The sequence below is a fragment of the Engystomops pustulosus genome, chromosome 4 (assembly GCF_040894005.1).
Source record: "Engystomops pustulosus chromosome 4, aEngPut4.maternal, whole genome shotgun sequence".
Classification (NCBI taxonomy): Eukaryota; Metazoa; Chordata; class Amphibia; order Anura; family Leptodactylidae; genus Engystomops; species Engystomops pustulosus.
Window position 1 is genome coordinate 103,673,373 of NC_092414.1, and position 24,175 is coordinate 103,697,547.

The 24,175-nt window shown below is 43.9% G+C and overlaps 1 protein-coding gene across 1 annotated transcript; it reads left to right on the top strand.

Annotated features, from left to right (window-relative positions):
• The first annotated feature begins 1,059 nt into the window (after window positions 1-1,059).
• Window positions 1,060-23,960, top strand: TES (testin LIM domain protein). The gene is made up of 7 exons (XM_072146950.1): window positions 1,060-1,245; window positions 12,861-12,946; window positions 16,789-17,041; window positions 17,331-17,669; window positions 20,392-20,607; window positions 21,931-22,089; window positions 23,296-23,960. Exons 1-7 carry the CDS (start codon window positions 1,219-1,221, stop codon window positions 23,485-23,487), a joined length of 1,272 nt encoding a protein of 423 aa, XP_072003051.1. The 5' UTR covers window positions 1,060-1,218; the 3' UTR covers window positions 23,488-23,960.
• Window positions 23,961-24,175: the final 215 nt, after the last annotated feature.

Below are 24,175 nucleotides of genomic sequence, written 5' to 3' on the forward strand. Positions count from 1 at the left end.
TGTACCAGGTGTTGTAGAGCGGCGTGTGTATGATGTACCAGGTGTAGTAGAGGGGTATGTACAAGCTGTCAAGTTTTTGTGGAGTAGGCTTTGTGTGTGATGTACCAAGTGCAGAACTGTGATGTAGTTAAGCTGTGTGTGTAATGTACAAGGTGCAGTGTTGCTGTTGAGCAGAGCTGTGGTCTAGAAGAAGTGTGTGTGTGTGATCTACCTAGTGTAAAACTATTGCGTAGTAGTGCAGTGTGTGATGTAAGTAGTAGAGCTGTGTGTGATGCACCAGGTGCAGGACTTTGATGAAGTAGTGCTGTGTGTGTATCGTAATTGGTACAGAGCTATGGTGTAGTTGTGCTGTGTTTGTGTGATTTGCCAGGTGCAGAGATGTGATGTAGTGGTGCTGTGGTGTAGTAGGGCTGTGTGTGTATGATGTACCAGGTGTAGTAAAGGGGTGTGTGTTATGTACAAGCTGTCGTGTTTTTGTGGAGTAGGCTGTGTGTGATGTTGTTGTTGAGCAGAGCTGTGGTGTAGTAGTTATGTTTGTGTAATGCACAAGGTGCAGAGTTGTTGTAGAGCAGAGCTGTTTGTGTGGTGGACCAAGGGCAGAGCTGTGGTGTAGTAGTTATGTTTGTGTAATGCACAAGGTGCAGAGTTGTTGTAGAGCAGAGCTGTTTGTGTAGTGTACCAAGGGCAGAGCTTTGGTGTAGTAGAGCTGTGTGTGTGATCTATCTGGTGTAAAGCTATTGTGTAGAAGTGCAGTCTGTGATGTACCAGATGAAGAGATGTTAAGTAGTAGAGCTGTGTGTGATGCACCAGGTGCAGGACTTTGGTGTAGTGGTGCTATGTGAGTATCGTAATTGGTGCAGTGCTATGGTGTAGTTGTGCTGTGTTTGTGTGATGTATCAGATGCAGAGCCGTGGTGTAGCAGCGCTGTGTGTGTACCTGGAGTAGCGCTGAGTGTGATGTGGTGCACAGGCACACCGTACGAGCTATGCAGCACAAGTTTACTTCCTGGTCATTGTAGTAGAAAGTAGATGAAAGTGTTCCGGCAGGACTCCACCTACACATGTTACTGATCACATGTCGGTGATGTCACCGGAGGTCCTTTATCCTGGGAGCCTGCACCAGCCCAGTCCAATGAGGCGGCAGTGACTGAGAGCGAAGAGCACGGAGTAAAGTGCAGCACTAGTCCTTCATAGAGCTGCCAGGGAGAGCAACCGAGGAATGGACCTGGAGAACAAAGTGAAGAAGGTGAGAGCTGCTCCTGCTCTGTATAGTGCCCCGTCTACTTGTACTGGGGGTATGTGCCAGTCCTGAGCTATGCTGGCAGGACAGTACTGGGGGTATGTGCCAGTCCTGAGCTATGCTGGCAGGACAGTACTGGGGGTATGTGCCAGTCCTGAGCTATGCTGGCAGGACAGTACTGGGGGTATGTGCCAGTCCTGAGCTATGCTGGCAGGACAGTACTGGGGTATGTGCCAGCCCTGAGCTATGCTGGCAGGACAGTACTGGGGGTATGTGCCAATCCTGAGCTATGCTGGCAGGTCAGGTACAGGACAGTACTGGGGGTATGTGCCAATCCTGAGCTATGCTGGCAGGACAGTCCTGGGGGTATGTGCCAGTCCTGAGCTATGCTGGCAGGTCAGGTACAGGACAGTACAGGGGGTATGTGCCAGTCCTGAGCTATGCTGGCAGGTCAGGTACAGGATAGTACTGGGGGTATGTGCCAGTCCTGAGCTATGCTGGCAGGACAGTACTGGGGGTATGTGCCAGTCCTGAGCTATGCTGGCAGGACAGTACTGGGGGTATGTGCCAGTCCTGAGCTATGCTGGCAGGACAGTACTGGGGGTATGTGCCAATCCTGAGCTATGCTGGCAGGTCAGGTACAGGACAGTACTGGGGGTATGTGCCAATCCTGAGCTATGCTGGCAGGACAGTCCTGGGGGTATGTGCCAGTCCTGAGCTATGCTGGCAGGTCAGGTACAGGACAGTACAGGGGGTATGTGCCAGTCCTGAGCTATGCTGGCAGGTCAGGTACAGGACAGTACTGGGGGTATGTGCCAGTCCTGAGCTATGCTGGCAGGACAGTACTGGGGGTATGTGCCAGTCCTGAGCTATGCTGGCAGGACAGTACTGGGGGTATGTGCCAATCCTGAGCTATGCTGGCAGGTCAGGTACAGGACAGTACAGGGGGTATGTGCCAGTCCTGAGCTATGCTGGCAGGTCAGGTACAGGATAGTACTGGGGGTATGTGCCAGTCCTGAGCTATGCTGGCAGGACAGTACTGGGGGTATGTGCCAGTCCTGAGCTATGCTGGCAGGACAGTACTGGGGGTATGTGCCAATCCTGAGCTATGCTGGCAGGTCAGGTACAGGACAGTACTGGGGGTATGTGCCAATCCTGAGCTATGCTGGCAGGACAGTCCTGGGGGTATGTGCCAGTCCTGGGCTATGCTGGCAGGTCAGGTACAGGACAGTACAGGGGGTATGTGCCAGTCCTGAGCTATGCTGGCAGGTCAGGTACAGGACAGTACTGGGGGTATGTGCCAGTCCTGAGCTATGCTGGCAGGACAGTACTGGGGGTATGTGCCAGTCCTGAGCTATGCTGGCAGGACAGTACTGGGGGTATGTGCCAGTCCTGAGCTATGCTGGCAGGACAGTACTGGGGGTATGTGCCAGTCCTGAGCTATGCTGGCAGGACAGTACTGGGGGTATGTGCCAGTCCTGAGCTATGCTGGCAGGACAGTACTGGGGGTATGTGCCAGTCCTGAGCTATGCTGGCAGGACAGTACTGGGGGTATGTGCCAGTCCTGAGCTATGCTGGCAGGACAGTACTGGGGGTATGTGCCAGTCCTGAGCTATGCTGGCAGGACAGTACTGGGGGTATGTGCCAGTCCTGAGCTATGCTGGCAGGACAGTACTGGGGGTATGTGCCAGTCCTGAGCTATGCTGGCAGGACAGTACTGGGGGTATGTGCCAGTCCTGAGCTATGCTGGCAGGACAGTACTGGGGGTATGTGCCAGTCTTGAGCTGTGCTGGCAGGTCAGGTACAGGACAGTACTGGGGGTATGTGCCAGTCCTGAGCTATGCTGGCAGGTCAGGTACAGGACAGTACTGGGGGTATGTGCCAGTTCTGAGCTATGCTGGCAGGTCAGGTGCAGGACAGTACTGGGGGTATGTGCCAGTTCTGAGCTATGCTGGCAGGTCAGGTGCAGGACAGACCTGGGGTATGTGCCAGTCCTGAGCTATGCTGGCAGGTCAGGTGCAGGACAGTACTGGGGGTATGTGCCAGTTCTGAGCTATGCTGGCAGGTCAGGTGCAGGACAGTACTGGGGGTATGTGCCAGTTCTGAGCTATGCTGGCAGGTCAGGTGCAGGACAGTACTGGGGGTATGTGCCAGTTCTGAGCTATGCTGGCAGGTCAGGTGCAGGACAGACCTGGGGTATGTGCCAGTCCTGAGCTATGCTGGCAGGTCAGGTGCAGGACAGTACTGGGGGTATGTGCCAGTTCTGAGCTATGCTGGCAGGTCAGGTGCAGGACAGTACTGAGGGTATGTGCCAGTTCTGAGCTATGCTGGCAGGTCAGGTGCAGGACAGTACTGGGGGTATGTGCCAGTCCTAAGCTATGCTGTCAGATACAGGACAGTACTGGAGGTATGTGCAAGTTCTGAGCTATGCTGGCAGGTCGGGTACAGGACAGTACTGGGGGTATGTGCCAGTCCTGAGCTATGCTGGCAGGTCAGGTACAGGACAGTACTGGGGGTATGTGCCAGTCCTGAGCTATGCTGGCAGGACAGTACTGGGGGTATGTGCCAGTCCTGAGCTATGCTGGCAGGTCAGGTACAGGACAGTACTGGGGGTATGTGCCAATCCTGAGCTATGCTGGCAGGTCAGGTACAGGACAGTACTGGGGGTATGTGCCAGTCCTGAGCTATGCTGGCAGGACAGTACTGGGGGTATGTGCCAGTCCTGAGCTATGCTGGCAGGACAGTACTGGGGGTATGTGCCAGTCCTGAGCTATGCTGGCAGGTCAGGTACAGGACAGTACTGGGGGTATGTGCCAGTCCTGAGCTATGCTGGCAGGTCAGGTACAGGACAGTACTGGGGGTATGTGCCAGTCCTGAGCTATGCTGGCAGGACAGTCCTGGGGGTATGTGCCAGTCCTGAGCTATGCTGGCAGGTCAGGTGCAGGACAGTACTGGGGGTATGTGCCAGTCCTGAGCTATGCTGGCAGGTCAGGTACAGGACAGTACTGGGGGTATGTGCCAGTCCTGAGCTATGCTGGCAGGTCAGGTGCAGGACAGTACTGGGGGTATGTGCCAGTCCTGAGCTATGCTGGCAGGTCAGGTGCAGGACAGTACTGGGGGTATGTGCCAGTCCTGAGCTATGCTGGCAGGTCAGGTACAGGACAGTACTGGGGGTATGTGCCAGTCCTGAGCTATGCTGGCAGGTCAGGTACAGGACAGTAGTGGGGGTATGTGCCAGTTCTGAGCTATGCTGGCAGGTCAGGTGCAGGACAGTACTGGGGGTATGTACCAGTCCTGAGCTATGCTGGCAGGTCAGGTACAGGACAGACCTGGGGTATGTGCCAGTTCTGAGCTAAGCTGGCAGGTCAGGTACAGGACAGTACTGGGGGTATGTGCCAGTTCTGAGCTATGCTGGCAGGTCAGGTACAGGACAGTACTGGGGGTATGTGCCAGTCCTGAGCTATGCTGGCAGGTCAGGTACAGGACAGTACTGGGGGTATGTGCCAGTTCTGAGCTATGCTGGCAGGTCAGGTACAGGACAGTACTTCCTTCTTGGGAAGTGAGTTCCCTGGTAGAGACCTGGATGCTGATGTTTATGTGACTGATTCTCCATCTCTCACCTGTGATAGGAATTCCCTAAATTATTTCCCCACAGGGCAGACATTGCAGATGTTCCATCACGGAATAACCTATGGAATATCTGCACTATTAAAATAAGGGCAGCACACCAGCACATGGAATCTACTGTATGCGACAAAAGAGGGCACCCTTTTTTAATTTTGTATATTTGTGTATATTTTTCTGTATTTGATGGACATCCACCATCAGTTTTACTGAGGGGAGACGTGTCCTACTGAGACGTGTCCTACTGAGACGTGTCCTACTGAGACGTGTCCTACTGAGACGTGTCCTAATAACAATGTTCCTCTGGACTTATTTTCTTATAACTCTCTGCAATTGTGGCAACATAGAGTTATAAATAAATATTATGCTAACTACCCTGCATCACTGGACCGCCTCATCTTTTAATGTATTAGAACAGGGGTAGTGAATAATAGTGCGACTGGTCCTGGTACAGGTTGGAGTGAATAAATTGAGAGGCTCTGGTAACTAATTAGCATAATTTTTATGTTGCCACAATTGTGATGTATAGAGTTCTAATAAAAGAAGTCCAGAGGAACATCGTTCAGTAGGACACTTCTACCATCCTTGAAACGGATGGTAGGTGTCCTTTAATATATAAATAATGTGTGTGACACAGGCTGAACATTGCTGCAGGTTAGTCTCAGGAAAACTGCCAGCTAACCCACAGTGATTTTTTTTTTTTTCTTTTATTTGCCCGGGATGTGCTCATCCATACCTCCAGACTTGGGTCGGTCCTGACATAGGACATAGCAGTGTAGTAGGTTCCTCTTAAACATACTTGGCTCAGAGGGGTTTTCCAGCCTTAAAGGTAAATGTCATCACCTATCCAAGCGGATCAGTAAGGGTGAGACCCCTGCCAATCATGGGAATGAACTCCAAGCTATCCAAAGAATGGAGGCCTCATTCTCCCTAATGGGTAGAGTGGAAGGTGAAGCTTGCATTCACTATTACAGGAGTCCTGGACATAGACCAGGGCAATATATGACACACTCCTACTATTGAGTACTTCCACACAACCCCTTTAAATATCTATTTGTTAGGAGGGGTCTGACTACTGGCAGAATGGGGGACCAGAGACCACCCTTACCCACCCTGTGTTACAGCCTTCTGGGACTGGCTAGCCTTGTAAAGCATGCAGAGAGAACAGGAAGCAGACTGTTCCATCCATAGTGTAGATTGCTCATTGTCACGGATTTGGGAGCCAACCCTCAGGATCAGCTATTCTTGACCCACACTATGGATAGTGTGTAATAGTCTAGGGGTGGAAACCCCTTTAACATTCCTTCTCCATAGAGTAGAGTGCTGTGCAGTATACAAGCTATTATTTCCCATGTATAACTTCATTTCTTATTGTCTATGTGGTAAGAATCTATTGCACCGTCTGTGGTGTATTTAGGGCATTTCATGACTGTTGTAAAGTTCGGAGGAAATCTCTGGAACATTATTCTGCAGTGCTGTACTCCACCCAAGACATGTACAAACAGGAAATGACTAAGTGTCTATATGTGACAGGAGGAATGCGATGGCCACGCTATAGTAACGCATCAGCTGCAGGTAGCAGCCCCCGTGTCTCTGCCTATTCCCTTCCACAATACTGGAGAAAGCACCTTGAGGTGTAAGCCAGCTACAGTATATGACATGCACAGAATGTACACATCATTACTGCTTGTATTTATTAATCTGTGCGGACGGAATTCTTTCTTTCCTAAAATGGGTGATATAAATCAAGATAAGTGGTGCTCTTCAAAGACAAATATCACATGCCAAGTGGCTCTGGATATTGTTATAGAAAGTTCTCCCAGGACCCAGGACTCAACCAGTCTTATTTTTAAACCTTTTTTTTTCTGAATGTGTAAATATTGATGTTCAATTATTTGGGCCTCTTTCACATATGTCATTGTGATAGTTTTCATTTGCATTTTTAAAAATCTCTAAGTTTTTTTCATCAATTGGGTGGGACTTAATTTTTAATTTTTTTTTAAATCGCCTTCCGGTTGAGGCCATTGGTTCATATTTCAGCCAGTACACCAGGAAAGCTACTGTCATATGGAGGTCCTCTTTTGGTCTCTGTAAGCTCAGCATACGTCGCATACAGCTGGAAATAGAAGATGAAAAAGTGTAGTACATGGCATTTTTTTATTCTGCTGGCTGCTGTAAAAGAAAAAAAAAGAGCATCCATCCCCAGATGAATGTACACGCTGAACATCTTGGGTGGGGACCCCAATAATAGTCACTTTTAAGAAGACCTGAGTACATCCAATTCTACAAATAGACAAAACTTTTTATTGTAACAATGTGACATTTCAACCTTTAGGTCTTTTTCAGTAAGTAGTGCTGCTGGGAAAGAGAAGTAGATAAGTCCATTTGGCATCTTCCTGGCTTCCGCAGTAGTGCTAGTGTATCGACTTAAAGGAAATCTACAATCAAGGATTGTAAATAAAGAACACTTACATGCAGGTATGTGCCCCCTCAGACAGGATCTGCTCTTTCTTAGTTTCTTATGCCCCTTTTTTATATAATATGGGTTTTAAAAATTATCCAAATGACCCTGAGTGGCTCCTGTTAATTGAGCTTGGCGCCCCTCAGAGTTATTTGTATAATATTTAATATTTTTTGTAAAACAGGAAGTTAAAAGAGCAGATCCTGTGTGTGTGTGGGGGGTGGGGCACACACCTGCATGTAAGTGTGATTGATTTACAATCCTTAATCTTGGTGGTCTATGGAAGTATTCAGATCTCACAATTCTCACCTATGAAGTACAAAAGTGATATAATACCATTTTACAACTCTAACACCCCTTTTACTTCAGGCTTGAAATTCATGCCTGAATCTCAATTCTGTGAACATGGCCTTAAAAAGGACGTGTCGCCAGATTTTGACCCCCTGACTAAAAATGTCTGTTGATAAAGGGTTACAAGTCCTCCCCATATCGCCTAAAATTAGCTGCCAGTGGGGCACTGTACCTTAATTACAGATGCTTTTCTAATATGCAAATTGGCTTTGCTGACTCATGTCTGGTATCTGTGACTCTTCTCTCTGCCAGGCTGGCAGTAAACCACACCCCATTATTCTGACTGACAGCTCTGTGTCTATTTAAATCCCTGTTCTGCCTTCTAGTACTTAGGGACTATCTGCTAATATCCAACTACATATAAAGCTCTATGCACAGATGGGAAATATTGTCCGTTTTTTTTACACGGTGCCTTGTGTTACATGTGACCAGAGTGACATCATCGAAGGTCCTTTTGCCTCCTAATTATAGCAAACTGTACACCATGTATGTGATCACATAAAATCACAGCAGCCTCCATGGAGGATGGAAAGGAGTAGAAGTGTCTTCATGTGGTCACATACATGCATGGGGTACAGTTTGCTATTGTTATGAGGCTAAAGGACCTGAGATGTCACTCTGGTCACATGACATGAGCTGTGACAGTAAGGAGGCATAAGGCATGGGGAATATTAGATGGGAGGGGCTGGATGAGCAGGACACGGCCTCTTTGATGCCTGGTATTATAAGATAAAAGGGGATTTATGTGGATGTAAGCGAAACAATTTTTAGCTAAAAGAAGGGTGTCAGTTGGTTAATAAAGCTCTATAGGAACCTGTCACTGGCTGTATATGTGCAAATGTGTTGCACGGTTCCCTTTTAAGGTCTTTTGTTTTTACAGATTTATGCAAACAATCCTCAACCCTACCCTCCCCCAGACTAGGAGAGGGTACAGCGAAGGGCAACAAAAAATGATTTGAGAGGGCACAGCGAAGGGCAACAAAAAATTATTTGGGATATGGAGGGTCTCAGGTAGGAGGAAAAATTAAAACTAGATTTATTGAAGAAGAGACATCTTGTGAAGAGAGGACTAAGAGGGGACATGAGTAATTTATATAAATATATGAATGGTCCATACAAAAAATATGGTGAAAAGTTGTTCAAGATTAAATCAAATCAAAAGACAAGGGGACACTGTCTCTGTCTGGAGAAAACAAGGTTTAATCATCAGAGGCGACAGGGCTTCTTTACTATGAGAACTGTCAATCTGTGGACTAGCCTGCCTCAGGATCTGGTCACAGCAGGGACAGCGGAGAGCTTCAAGAAGGTCCTAGATGCCTTTTTACACCTAAATAACATTTACAGTTATGTTAAATAGAATTTTCTCCTAAATCCCTTCCTCATCCAATCCCTTTCTTGGTTGAACTTGATGGACAAGTGTCTTTTTTCAGCTGTATAAACTATGATACTTTGAAGCTATACCTTTTTCCAGCAAGTCTCTCCCACATTCAGTCTAAGCCACATGCCTTGCCACAATATATGAAATTAGGAGCTTAAAATAAAGGGATCATTCAGCTTAGAGCTATTGACTTACCTTTTTATAGATCCAACATTTAGTATATCACCATAGTGTGGGAATGGAATCTGAACTGGAGTAACACAACAAACGCTACAGAGAACAAAACTTTAATTCCGGCTTAATTCCAGTGCCAGACGAAGCCGAAATCATCTTACCCATTTGATTTTGATGACCTATCTTTTGGAAGGGTATTCAAGCTGCAAATGGAATACCCCTTTAATAAATGTCTGGTCCATGAAATGTAAAAATTAAAAACCTTTAAAAGGTAAAATTGCATTTAAACTATTAATGTAAATAACATTTACAAATAAAGCAAATGTGAATTTAGGAAATGAATTTGTTTCCATGAATAGAAATATCCGTGTTGTCTTGACTACAAAATATTTTTCAGTTCTGATCTTGTCTGACTGCTTGTATATTGGTGTTTGTTCCAAATTGTGCATATTGTTTATAGACACACGGCCTAATTGATGACCTTTCTAGTATACATCGGTAGATCCCAGCCCTCAAATATTCCCCCAGTGAAACCAATATAAATCAAACCAAAAGCCAGTCAACAGTGCCAGTGCACAGTTAACTGATTATAATTATGTTATTTTATGTTTTGCATTATACCACCCCAGAAACCAAATACTTCATTCAGCAGAAAATAATAGTGAAGACCCCATAGCAAATAATAGTACTGCAGACCCTAGAGCAGACAAGGATAATAATGGAGAGACTGCCAGAGTAGACAATGATGACTGGGGATCCCCAGAGCATAAAACTACTAATGCTGGGGATCACAGAGCAGACAATAATAGTGGAGATGCCAAAGCATAAAACTGCTAATACTGGAGACCACCAGAGCGGAAAAAAAAAATCCTCTCCTTTCTTGGCTCTTCTTCTGCTCCCTCTGCCGCACTGAAGCTTCCTCTCTCCTCCATGCGCTGGTTGTATGCGCTGGCATCAGGGCCCAAAGCAGAGCTGTGCCAAGAAAGGCAGTACAGTACAGCTAAGAAGTACTCTCCACTACTGGGTCCACTGCTCTGCAAGAGCAGAGGACGGCAAGAGAGGAACCGTGAGCAGTGAGAACTTCTCAACTGCACTCCCCGCCACCCAAACTCCGGAACACTTCCATCAGTTATGGAAGAGCCGATTGGACTCTAACTGTAGGGTGAGGACTGCAATTCATGGCTTGGCAGGCTGCATGTGGCCTGTCCGCACGGATTGTGCATCCTCTTCTAGGCTTTTAGTTGAGGTGAATGTGTGCTATTCTATTTGTTGCTGTAAAAGTTATTTACCTGTTAATAAGCACTTCCATAACTGATGGAAGATTACTGATGGAAGCGTTCATTGGTGCTGGAGGACGGGAGCAGTGAGTGCAACTGAGGATTTCTTACTGCGCCCGGCTCTTCTCCTGCTCTACTCTGTCCTGACATTGGTTGTAAGCTTTGAGGTCAGGAGCCAGGAGTGGTAAGTACTTGTAAGCTGTGCTGTACTGATCCAAGGTCGTCTCCTGCTCCTGGCACAGTTGTGCTCGGGGTCCTGATGCCACTGCATACAACCAGCATGGAACACAGAGCAGAGCGGCACATGGAGGAGAGTAGAAGCTGCTAAGAGGTACAAGGAGGAAATGAAGAGCTCTGGGGTCTCCAGTATTATTTGTTCTATGCTCTATAGGTCTCCAGTATTATCTTCTGTGCGGTCTCTCTTATAATTTTTTGTTCTTGGGTCTCCAGTATTGTTATTCTATTATGGGGTTTATGGCTGTGGAGTCGTAGTCGTGATAAAATGGGCTGGCCCCACAAACCCATAATAAATTATAAAAATTTTAAAATTTCCATCTGTTATATTCCTGATTTAAGGATTTAGGCCAAGGAGGAGCAACATTTATTGGTCCAAGGCTATACTGTCGTATTGCTCAACTTTAAGGGCCCGCATCAGTAACCAGCAGCCTAGATGCAACAACAACCACAGTACAACACAAAATGTCAATGCAGAATTTATAAATTCCACAGTACAGCAAAAAAAATACCACCACAACAATAAAATACTGCATTCATAGCAGACCATAATGGTGCAGACCCCAGAGCAGATAATAAAATATTACGGGAGACCCCCAGAGCATAAAGCTACTTATAGGGGACACCCCCAGAGTATAAGGCTCCTGATACGGGAGACCCCCAGAGGCATCAGGATGCAGAGTCACCAGGACCTGGAGCAGAACTGTGCCAGGAACCGGGAGATGACCGGGGATCAGTACAGTACAACTGACAAGTACTTACCACTCCTGAGTTCTCTCCTGTAGGCCCTCCTGGGGGATTTAAAAAAAATAACCATAATATATTTGCCTCTCCTTGGTCTGGTCCAGTGCTACATATGTATACAGAAGCTTACTATGAAACCCACTTAGCATCTAATCGCATAATATTAAGTTCTGGATGAAGGACAAGTATGTTTGTCTTGATTAATGGATTGTTAACTATGCTCAGTAGGAGCATACTTGTTTTAATGATAACCCTGGTACCTATTATGTGCAGCCTTTAAGAACCACCTGGACACTGCGGATCCATATTTCAGATCTAGCTAAAATCACTGTAGAAAAAAAAAGGAAGCAGACCCTTTCCAGCAGGCTCACCGAGTCACAAGGGGTGTGTTCTGACTCTCCCAATGTCTCCCTCAGATCCTTCATTTCCCCCTCCCTCAAGAATTCTCTGCAGTGGAGCCAACCATCTGCTCTTTCATTCAGGAATGAGTGAGGGAGAGTGAGGAAGCTTAGGGACATGTTGTAGGCAGTCATTCTTAATGTAAATGTTCTCACAAATAATTACATTTACCCGATCCATCTTCTTTAAAGGAGTAGTCCCACAAATAGGATATTCTTAAATATACTCAGGATAACAAAATAACACATTCTCTAATTCAATATTATTATGTTACCTAATCTTCTGATTATGGTCGGACATGGCAGATTCTTCTCATGAATAGCTTCTCCTGTCTGCTTCTCCTCTCTTCCTCCAGCCCCTCCCACCTCCATTACAAGACAAGCTCAGACACTTCCAGGCAAGCAGCATTGTGCATTTGCACTACAAGCTACAAATAAGATAAGGTCTTTATCCAGGGAAGGCATAACTAAAATTATGCTAATGATCCTGTGGGGCTCTGGTGGGTGTTTCCAGAACCCTTCATTGCTGCAGCGTCACTGGCTGTTACAATGAGCAGAACATGTCTCCTCCTGCCCTCTCTCCCTCCTCCTGTGCAGTCTAGTAGCACCAGGAAGTGCAGGGGGAGGGAAGACATTCTCTGCTCATTGTAACAACCTGTGAAAAGACATCACTGAGGGGCTCTGAAAACACACACCAGAGCCCCTCAGGTTCATTAGCATAATCAAACAGTTTATTTTAGAAGAAAGGAGGCCATGAGTAACAAATATATGAAGATTACCACAGTCAGTGCCTGGATCTATGAGTAAGTGTCCCTGGTTTATCATGCTTGATTTTGATGGTAGATTTTCTTAAATGAATTGTGTTACTAATAATTTTTATATTTTAAACTTTCTCGTTATGCTTTAAGTAAACCTAAAATACATATTTGTACTTTGATACGGATCTATTTGACTATTTATTTTCCTTCTTGTAATTACAGTTGACATTAGGCCATGAAGAAGGGTCTGGAGCTCCTTGCTTCAAATGTAAAGACAAATGTGAAGGTTTTGAACTTCACTTTTGGAGGTGAGTAGCGTCCTAGAGTGTTTGCTGCAATTTACTGTCAATCCCGTTCACTTAAAACTGTAAACAAAATTGTAATACAGCAAGTCTCCAATACGTAGTGTCACCCATCAAGACCCTTCATATATTCCTTACCGTTTGACAGAAGCTTACTCTGTGAGGGATCTTCTCTAATTGATATGATAAGCATGCTCTGATTGTTTGGCTTTATTTCATATCTGTTTTCCTGTAAACAAGGGGAAAGTAGGAGAGTAAGGGTACCCTCTTACCCCCCTGTCCAGCCTATGGCTAATGCCGCATCATACTACATTTGAGGAATAAAATTGACAGTACAAGCATTTATAACACTTGTATAGGCATTAATGCAACCTCTGCCCATATGTAACATTTTCTCCCTGGTGTGGGTACAATTTAGTACATAGCAGATACAGGCACATAACTACATGCCAGTTTAGAGTCCTACTAGCTGTATTTTTGTCTCCAATCTCAGATTCTCTAGCGCAGGGAGCACAACCTTTTTTTGGTCTGAAGGCAGCATTGTAATGCTGTTGAACTTCATGGGGCACTACCTTTTTCCAGCATCCTAAAAACACCCAATGCTACAATCCAGTGCATACTGCCACATATGAGAGCCCATATGAGAACAGTTGTGCTTAGGAAGTCACAAGAAGAGCCTGGTATGAGAAGTTGTCATTGGTCTATGTATAAATTATATGTGCTGGTATTTTCAATGAATTGTGTATTGGAGTATCCTCCTTGGTATTTTTTATCCTAATAAAGGATATAAAATGAGAGCACAAACAGCTCATCTCCTATTCCACTGGAAATGACTGATCTCTCGTATAACTGTTCCTCCAGTCCAAATATTCTTCTTGATACTAAGCAGCAAGAAAAATGCTTTCTACTTAGATCTATGGTTTATTGTAAAACTAAAAGGCATGTCTCTATTATAGCTGAGATTAAATTACAGACGTGTCTTTAATCTTTCCTAATGTTGCCTATAATTCATATTATGGCCGCTGTTCAGCTGAATAGCAAATTGTATCCAAAGAAGGCAAAAATATGCCTTGCATGTGATGGGTCTCAGTTAGACACATCTTAACGAAAAACAGATTTTTCCACATTGATAACATTTATATAGCTAGGTAGAGAGATTCTGAGCGATCTATAATACATGTTGAATTTATGTAACGGATGCTTTATTTCAAAAGTTCCATGGAGAGTAATATCTTCTGCTTATGAGCCATAGCCATATATTACCTGGCTTGTTTTCATAAACTATAATCTCCCAGTTATGGGAAGAGGCAAGTGCTGGACTATCCGGGAACATACAATGATTTTCTACTTTCAATTTCTCAATGGATAATAATCTGCTACAACCCTGCTGTTTCTACCTGGTCACACAACACAACCTTCACACATACTATCTTCCCTTTAGCTGTAACCTGGACAAAGACATCTAATATTTGAATGAGCTGGAGGCACTCCGGGATACGTCACCACGGCACCTCTTGGCTCTGCCTCCTACTAATGTATGCACCGCCCTCTTTGTTCAGTCCAACCTGGTCCCGCCGAGCGATCCACTGATGTCACGACCAGGACCAGGCACCATGAACACTGAGAGCACATCTAGTACTGAAACATTGAATTCTGCACTGCAGGGAGGCTGGGTGGATTGTTTTACTACTTGGAATACTGAAGTATTCTGCATACATTACTAGACGACCTTCCCCATAGTGGCTTCACCAGGGGGAAGCTGTAGGCCAGGTGAAAAGCTTGGGGAGTCGGGTTGAGGTTCTTTGTATATTTGTGGTACAAGGTCAGCACTAAATGAGATGGAATATTCCAATGTTTAGTTAGGGCCAGAGAGTCCTAAGATTTTATTTCACTTTGTTTTATTTTGTAATCCTGGTAATAAAACTTTAAGAGGTCATTTCTCTGAATGTTTCTTCAGTTTTCCCTGCACATGGCAATTACTTTCCTGCTACCTAATCCCTTACAAAGGAGACAAGGTGTAATAGAACTGCAGTATATAGGCAGTCCCTGGGGTACATATAAGATGAGTTGGTTTGTTAGGGTGAATTTTTATGCAAGTTGGAACTGGAATGTTTTGTAAGTGTAACTCCCAGCCAAGTTATTTTTGGTCCTTGTGACAATTGGATTTAAAAAATGTGGGGTTGACCAGGAAACAAGGATTAACAATAATGTTAATGATTTATTACATTATCCTTATGATTGACCATTATAGTAATTTACCAGCAGAGGGCATTACCTGAGGCCACCGTGGGCAGAGAGGTCCATCTGTAACTAGGAGTGGTCTGTAAGTCATGTGTCCTTAAGTCAGGGACTGCCTGTATACAGAATATATATCATATTATTTTTCATACCTCTCAACCACGCTCATTGGATTCCAAAATGGTAGAATACCGAGCCTAATTCCCCTCTTGGTAGCCCCCACATAATACAATGCTCTCCTGCCTATGGGGCACAGACATTGGGACCTTTCTGTACCCCCTCCTCCTCCTCCATACATTGTGTCCCTCCTCCTCCTCCATACGTTGGGCCCCCCTCATCTTCCGGAGAAGGGACCTGCTACCGCTACAGCAGTCCTGCTTCCTCCTCAGCTGCTGTGTGCAGAGCTAAAACCAGCAGACTTCTGCACGTAGATATGGCAGAGGCACAATGATGTTGTGGGAAGCTGACTGGTTGCTGCAGTATTGTATTTAACTCTTGTCTACATCTGTAGGACAAATGGCCCCTGCCCAAGAAATTAGGTCAGATCTCAGAATGTAGGAGTGTACCACTGCACCATGGGCTCATGTAAGGAATAATGGACAGGGCTGTACTCACTCAGTGATGAGACCCCCTTGCATCAGGAGAACCCTCATTGCATCCCTCATAGCACCACCTACATGGCCAAAGCCGCTGTTCACACATGCATGGGTCCCATACTCGGCAATCACTATCAGCCCCATGGAGATGAATGGGGAAGCCCGTCCATACGCAACAAGCTGCTTCAGCCTTCTCGGTGGTGCTACAAGGGGTGCAACTGGATACATCATTGAGACCCCGACCTGTGAATAGGCTCTAACTTGCTTTGTGGGGAAAAAAACCCTCCTCTCCATTACGCCGGACGTTTGCCCGCCCGGCTGTAGCCGTGTGGGCATGGGTGAGTGTGGATGCAGCCTTAAAAAGTATTTAAAAAAAATATAAAACTTCTTATCTCCCATAAAATAAAAAAATTACAGAACTTTTGGATAAACATTTGGATACAGTAGTCAGACATTAATTCATGAAATGATATTAGAGTTTTCCAGAAACTCTGGCTGTCTGCTATTGACCTGACTATAATAAATGTGTGTGTATATGTATTTATAAAATGTTTGGCAGGCTGTACAGCAATGATTTAGCATGTGCACAGTACAGGCAGTCCCCGGGTTACATACAAGATAGGGTCTGGAGGTTTGTTCTTAAGTTGAATTTGTATGTAAGTCGAAACTGTATATTTTATAATGGAAGTTCTTTTCTTTTGCCCCAGTGACAATTGGAGTTTCAAAATTTTTGGTGTAATTGAACCAAGAATTATCAATAAATCTTCATTACAGACACCTTACAGCTGATCATTGCAGTCTGGGACTATAGTAAAGCATCCAGAGAGCTTCACCAGAGGTCACAGTGGGCAGAGGGGTCCGTCTGTAACTATGGGTTGTCTGTAAGTCGGGTGTCCTTAAGTAGGGGACCGCCTGTATTTGTGTATAAAACATTTAATTCATCTTTCTATGATCATTGTGATGTGCATTGTTTGATTTTGACATTTTCTTAATTCATATTTTTGCGAAATTTAGGAAGATCTGTAGAAATTGTAAATGTGGGCTAGAAGAACATGATGTTCCATCAAGCAACGAGGATGATCGTAAAGTTGGCAGGCTATTTGAAGACACGAAATACACAGCTCTGATAGCAAAGCTGAAAACAGATGGCATTCCCACTTATAAGAGGAATGTAATGATCCTGACTAGCCCGATCTCTGCAAAGAAAGATGTGTCCATCAACACTGTGACCTATGAATGGGCCCCACCAGTGCAGAACCAAACTCTAGTAAGTAGCCACAGCCGTTCTATACCTGTAGGGAAGGGGGTGTCTAATGATAATTTAAGTTATGTCAACAATTTGTTGCTGAGATCCTGAATTGTATGTATAAAGAGTGCTGCGATGTAATTCTATAGAACTGAGGCTGCAGCTTTCACAGCCAATGATTCATCTGCTGGAAGTTACTGAAGGTTCTTTCACATCATAATCTGTAATTGTTACCTATTCCTATTTGTTCCATGTATATCCTATTATTTCTATCTCATTATGACTGCACTAATAATTCCTCTTCTCCTAGGCCAGACGTTACATGGAACTTATCCCAAAAGAGAAGCAGCCTGTGGCCGGTTCAGAGGGAGCTCAGTACAGGAAGAAACAGTTGGCTAAGCAGCTGCCCGCTCATGACCAGGATCCTTCCAAGTGCCATGAGCTGTCTCCTAATGAAGTCAAGCAGATGGAGCAGTTTGTGAAGAAATATAAAAGTGACGTCCTTGGTGTAGGAGATATCAAACTACCCAAGGAAGTGGGAGCCCAGGCTGGTGAAGCATCTAAGCCAGATAATGGAAATCGCAGCACGCTGACTACGGTAAAGAATGTAGAAGACAAGGCAGCAGCAGCTCCTTCAGGATCTTCTTATGTAAGTTACCTCTGTGGCTTTTATATGTCCCCCAATATTCATCTTGTACTGCGCTACAGGGTATGATGCAAACCTCACATTTCTCAACTGGCCCCATGAAGTCTGTTTTCTCAATCCACCGGTAGATAACATCTTTACTTCCCCTTTTCATATTTATCGATGTTATGCTGGAAAAGGAAGAAGCATCAGCAAACCACATTTTACATTTTGTTTGTATTTCAGTCCTCGCCGTTTAAGAAACTGAGCAGTAAATGTAATTTTTAGAGAGAAAAACCTCTGTACTCTGACAATGATGCTGCACAGTTCACTGAAAGTTTAATGGATTCTTAGCTTTTCATACTCTTGGAAAACACTGAACACAAAGCTTCAGGGAGGTCTCTTTTTGGTTATTGTTGCACTCTTCTTTTGGACTTTTTTTTTTTTTTTATCTTGTCTGACATTTTCTCAGATTTGTAGGATAAACATAGTAAAGAATTGTATTATCTGTCCCCAGCTACTTCTTCATTGGGACCCCTTCCATTAGTTTATATACTTGTGGACTGTCACTATAGAGAGCAGTCAGTCAGACTACATGGTATTTATATCTCTCCTGCTAGAGGGTGTATACTTTGGGTATACTTATCATAGTTCTGTGGTTAATATATTCCACACTTCTGTACACCATCTTCACATTATAAAGATGGTCACAATTTTGTGACCTTAAACTTTCATACCCATCAGCATTCACTGTCGACACATTATCTGTATGCTCTGTACTTAATTAATGAAGAAATAAGTGATGAATATGGAGACTGCTGACTTAAAGCTCTATGTCAATTTCCCTTTTTTATCTTTGGAGGTATTAATGTATCAGAAATGTGGGGGTTATTTATGATACACCGGCGCAAGGTATTCCAACATATGATATTCCCCTGTCCCCTCCTGCATGCCAGATATATATGGAGGTCCTGATGTATTCAGCATGTGGCTGCAACCATCAGCAATTCTGCCTGGCATATCATTGAGCTTCAACCTGCACCCATTTAGGACTGAAGGGGTGCAGGCTACAGCTAGTGCTCAGGCGCGTGGGCAGGAACTCCCTGCACAGGCCTACCCTGCTGCCATCCACACCCCCTTCACATCCCTCCATGCCCATATGCGGGAAAAAAATAACTGCAATTCCTGTCATTGTGCCAGAATTGTGATTATTTCGGGGCCAAAAAACTGGTGCCCTTTATAAATATCTACCGTAGATATATAATGTGATAGGAAATGTTCTAGAATAGACTGGAGATGTGCAATAGTGCAGAAAATACAATCAATCATTTTACTTTTCTGGGTAGTATTCCACAAAATCTGATTAAGGGCTACAACAGATGAGCATGCTTGGTCTTTGAATCATGGACTTAGCCCATGGGATAGTGATATATGCCGAGCAAGGAGTCCCTACTTCCCGCAGAGCAGCAGCAGTGAAGGTCATCGTGATAACCGTTCTCGGGTTGCTGTTTTGTGTGGAAGAAGGGATTCTGTGCATCACATATGATAATATATCACCGTGATGCACCCCTGGCACTGTGGATGGTCCATCTGGCCACTGCAGGTTTGTCATTCACAGACCAAACACACACATCTGTTGTAGCCCTAAGCCTACAGTCCACTAACAAGATGTATTTGGTTCCTTCTGGCTGGGATTGTAATGCAAGCCTCATCTGTACATGGCCTAAGCATACTTGTGAGGATGGATCTGGACAATGCCAGACAGGTGTCTGTGAGCCTGAATTTAGGAGAATGGCATTCCCTTGAGTAATGTCCCGTGGCATATATACAGCAATGCTGCTGGCTAGTATTGGCTCTTTTGTGCAATATCTGCTCTAGTATACGCTTTGTCGTGAATAAAGGATGTGCATAGAAAGTGAAATTGTGCTGGTGTGTGTGTTCTTGGATACAGACTGTTCTCTGCGTGTGTCTTCGTGCCAGAAAGTCTGCTATCTTGACTCCAAATCCTTGTCACCTAATTTATGGCGCAGGCTCCGGAATTCTTTGCTGTCTCTTATATCGGGTCAGTAACAAAAGCTTAAAAAAAGGTTTATGCAAATGTGAAGTGGAAAGGCTGCGTGTTTACAGGTTGTGATGGCTCCGGCACAGCCCACAACGCTGCTATTTATTTACTCTGACTGCTCCACGTCTCAGCCGTATGTGTCATCAAACATTCCCATTACTCACAAAACTCCATCACAAGCAAATCTCCAGTTATGGGAATATCTTGTGTTGTCTGTAACTGCCTCGACTGAGGCAATTTTTCCATTCGAGGCGTTTCGTTCTGCAGACAATGGGATGTTTGTCAGTGCAGGGAAGGGTTAATAGATTGAGAGGGCGAAGAATGCACTGTGACCCGGCTCACAATTGGATTGTTAATGAGCGATTTATCCTGGCGTACAGAGGGAGTGTGGAGACATAGCTGGGACATGCCTGCTCGGTTCCTCTTCTCAGCCCAATGTATCACCACAGGACCGGTCCATGTCACTGTATACATGGCATTTTGGAACGGGGACACATGTAGGTTTCAGGACGGCATATGTTTCTCTTGGCACTGGTTCAGACATGCTTTTCCATCTGGAGCACTGACAGTTCTCTGGCCTCACTTCTAGCTTCTTCCCCATTTCTACTGTGTAGCATTAAACCTTTTACTGTTTTATGATTTTTTTTTTAATTAAACTTCTCTTTTTTATACTTGTCTCCACAGTACTGTTTCCGGTGCAAGGAGAACATGAAGGAAGGTGACCCTGCTGTGTATGCAGAACGGGCCGGCTACGACAAGCTGTGGCATCCTTCTTGCTTTGTTTGCTACACCTGCAATGAACTTCTAGTTGACATGATCTACTTCTGGAAAAAGGGAAAGCTTTACTGTGGCAGACATTACTGTGACAGTGAGAAGCCTCGGTGCGCAGGTTGTGATGAGGTAATCCCATATTCACTTCTTCCATCAACACCATATCCATGAAATACCAATTCCTTTCCGCAGGATAGATAACTGGCCAATAGATAGACTGGGGGGTGACCTCTTCATGAAGTGCAGTTCTCCTCTTTCCCCTATATGAGAGTTCTGAGTTTTACTATATGTCCAAGACAAGAATATTCCTGCAATTCCTGCAGTAGTAATGGAAAAGGTAACTACAGACAGTCCACGGGTTACGTACAAAATAGATTCTGTAGGTTTGTTCTTAAGTTGAGTTTGTATGTAAGTCAGAACCGTATACTTTATTATTGTAAGTCCAGTCAAAATTTTTTTGTCTCTGTGACAATTGGATTTTAAAAATGTTGGATTGTCATAAGAACCAGGATTAACAATAAAGCTTAATTACAGGCACCATTACTGTTAATGGTCATAACTGTTAAAGCTGTTTATTGTAGCCTAGGACTAAAGTACAGTAAATTACCCAAATCCAGAGGTCCGTTTGTAACTAGGGGTCGTAGGTTAGTCAGGTGTTCTTAAGTAGGGGACCGCCTGTATAACATATGGCAAGTACTACAGCTTTGACCTACCTATACTATAACCAGTTGTATGAGCTAAAGTGACATGATTACATGTATGAGATTTTTCTAGTAATATGTAACGCATCTTAAAGGTTAATTTCCTATACTGCCTTCTTAAAGTAGGGGCAGCCCACAGCAGTGGTGTCTTCTCAGGGTACAGTTTATGGAGCGGTGAACTGCTCAATAAGTTGTATATATGGTATATACTCTCAGCACTGTTTGAATGGTGGTCTTGCATGTCAGCAGTGCTAGCCCCAAGAGAAATATCTAATTTACTTTTATTGGATTTCCTAATGAAAACCATCAGGCCTGTTGTTTTCAGAGGGATGAAATTAATTAAGATGTTACATAATACTTATTTGATTTTTTTTATATTTTTTCTTCCCAATTTTTTTCATATGAAAAGTTGGGATGTGGGAGTAAGACATTCCTACATTCCCATATTCCCATATTCTCTTGGCAGGTATAATCAGAAAAACTTGCAGAGACGAGAAGGACTTTACTTTGGTGAAAGCAGCCAAAATTAAATAAACTTTTGAAGCGGAGCCTAGCCATAGAAATCATTTTCATTATTTGGCAAGCATGTGAGATAGACATATTTATGTGCATTTTTCCTAAATGTGCACTAGGTGGCACAATTCATGAATTAAAAAGTATGGCTCCAGTGACATCTAGTGTTCAGCACTGAAATGATTCGCATAGTCGCGTGATCTAGAACCATAAACTACTATGTTTTTTTTCTTATCAGTTGATTTTCAGCAATGAATATACTCAAGCCGAAGGTCAAAACTGGCATCTGAAACACTTCTGTTGCTTTGACTGTGATTGTGTCCTGGCTGGGGAAATTTACGTGATGGTGAATGACAAGCCAGTGTGCAAGCCTTGCTATGTGAAAACTCATGCTGTGGTAAGACCATGTCCTTCTGTTCACAGTAAAAGACTAACTCTCTGTAGTTATTTTTAACCCCGTAAGGAAAAAGACTAGTTTGAACCTATTTACATGCCCCATTTTTCAATCTGAATGTGTCAATTTAAATTGGAACGTTGGGACACTTTAATATGCCAAGGTGATTTTGATTTTAAGAAAAAAAAATATAGCAAAAATTTTGAAAAAAATAGCTCTTTTTTTAGACTTAGAACTTTTTTGTATAAATGGTCATACCACAAAAGTTACTGAATAAATACCATTCCCCATATGTCTGCTATATGTTGGCATATGTTTTTATTCTTTTGTATCTGTAGGATGGTAGAAGGCTTTTTTTTGTTTAGTAGCTATTTTTTAAAGAAAATTTCCAAATCCATTTTATTAAGGGCAGTTTAATTTCTCAAGTGATTTTAATGGATCAAAACAACTGAAAATACACATACATTACTCCATTTAAGAAACTACACCATATACATTATTCAAAACGGCTTTTAAGAGATGTATTAACCCTTTAGGTTTTCGTCAAAGTTAAATCAAAATGAAGAGGAGAGCATGGAGGGGAGTGCTATGCAGTGAAGGTTTTAATTGTATGTGATGTGCTAGTGACTTACGGTGTGAAGGGTCACTTTAGGCATCTCCTTTCTCTGTGAAGGAGAATGAGGAGATCGGATACTGATACTAGGAGTTCAGCTGCAGAAAGCTGCATCTGTACTAACTGACCAATCACAGCAATCAGTTGGGGGGCGGGGGGACTTCTATTCCTCTGACATGTTGCTGAGAGCACTGGCTCTAAGAAAACACAGGAACTTTGATCAGGTTACCCTGCGTTTTGACAGAAGCCATGATGTTTCACAGCCTCATGGTGTCTTTATGCTCTGCTGCCCATGAGGTTGGGGAACGTCACAGTGGCTTAAGGAGTTAAGGTTCCCAAAGTATATTCTATGTTGTTCTTTTATAAATAAAGAATATTGTGCAAAGCACTGCCACTACAGGGGTTGGATAATGACAGAAATGAAAATCCTTGTTGTGCTCCACCTATACAGGAGCACAGGATGCTAGTTGTTCTCTCCAACTGCGGATGTTACAGGCTCTAACCACGGGCGTTACACAATGATGTCCACTGTAAGATAGCTGTATTTTGATGCGCATTATATTTTATTCACGTTTTGTGTATTTTGCTTCCCTTAGACATGCCAAGGCTGTCACAACGCCATTGATCCTGAAATGCAGCGTGTGAGCTACAGTGGTTTCCATTGGCACGCCTCACCCGAATGCTTCTTATGCTCCTGCTGCAGCAAGTGTCTGATTGGTCAGAAGTTCATGCCAATAGAGGGGATGGTTTTCTGCTCCGTGGAGTGCAAGAAGAAAATGACTTCCTAGAAAAAAAGCAATAATGCCACTTTTTACATTTCCAAATCAGGTGGAACTTTCCGAAGATGGATTGTCCATAAGGTGTAGCATGAATCGATATGAGAGCTCAAATGTATTAGAAATCAGAATACTGTTAAGGGAATAGTCAGTTTTGTATGTTTTATGCAAGGTTCTCAAAACGGGAAAATGACGCTTTTGCTTGAAGTAAAATTCAACACAAATTTCACTGCCTGCACTCCATTTCCTTGTATTTACTGCACTGTCATCTGGAATCTCCGTGTGCAGCACTTAATGGTGAATGTAATCCAGGATAGTCACAATATTCGTGATTGGCTTGAGGTGTTAATTGTCATTTCAGCAATTATTTTAAAGTTCTATGCAATGAACCAGATCTGTGTAATGTAACTAAAGCTCTGCAGTAGTAAATGACAGGAAGACCAGGAATATGTCCTCACAATTAAAAAGAAATATCCAATAATTAAGTCATTCAGTTGTTTTTTTTTTCTATAAGGTTTATCAAAACAATATCTAAAAATAATTTCTAGAAGTGAAATCGGTGTATTGGGCAAGTAAAGCCACGCAATACCAGGAAGCAATACATTGGCAAAGAAAAGACTACTATAAGATGAATTTATAACTTTTTACAACACACCTTTTGTTCTTCAGTGTTTTTAAGATCTCTGCTTCTTGGCACTGC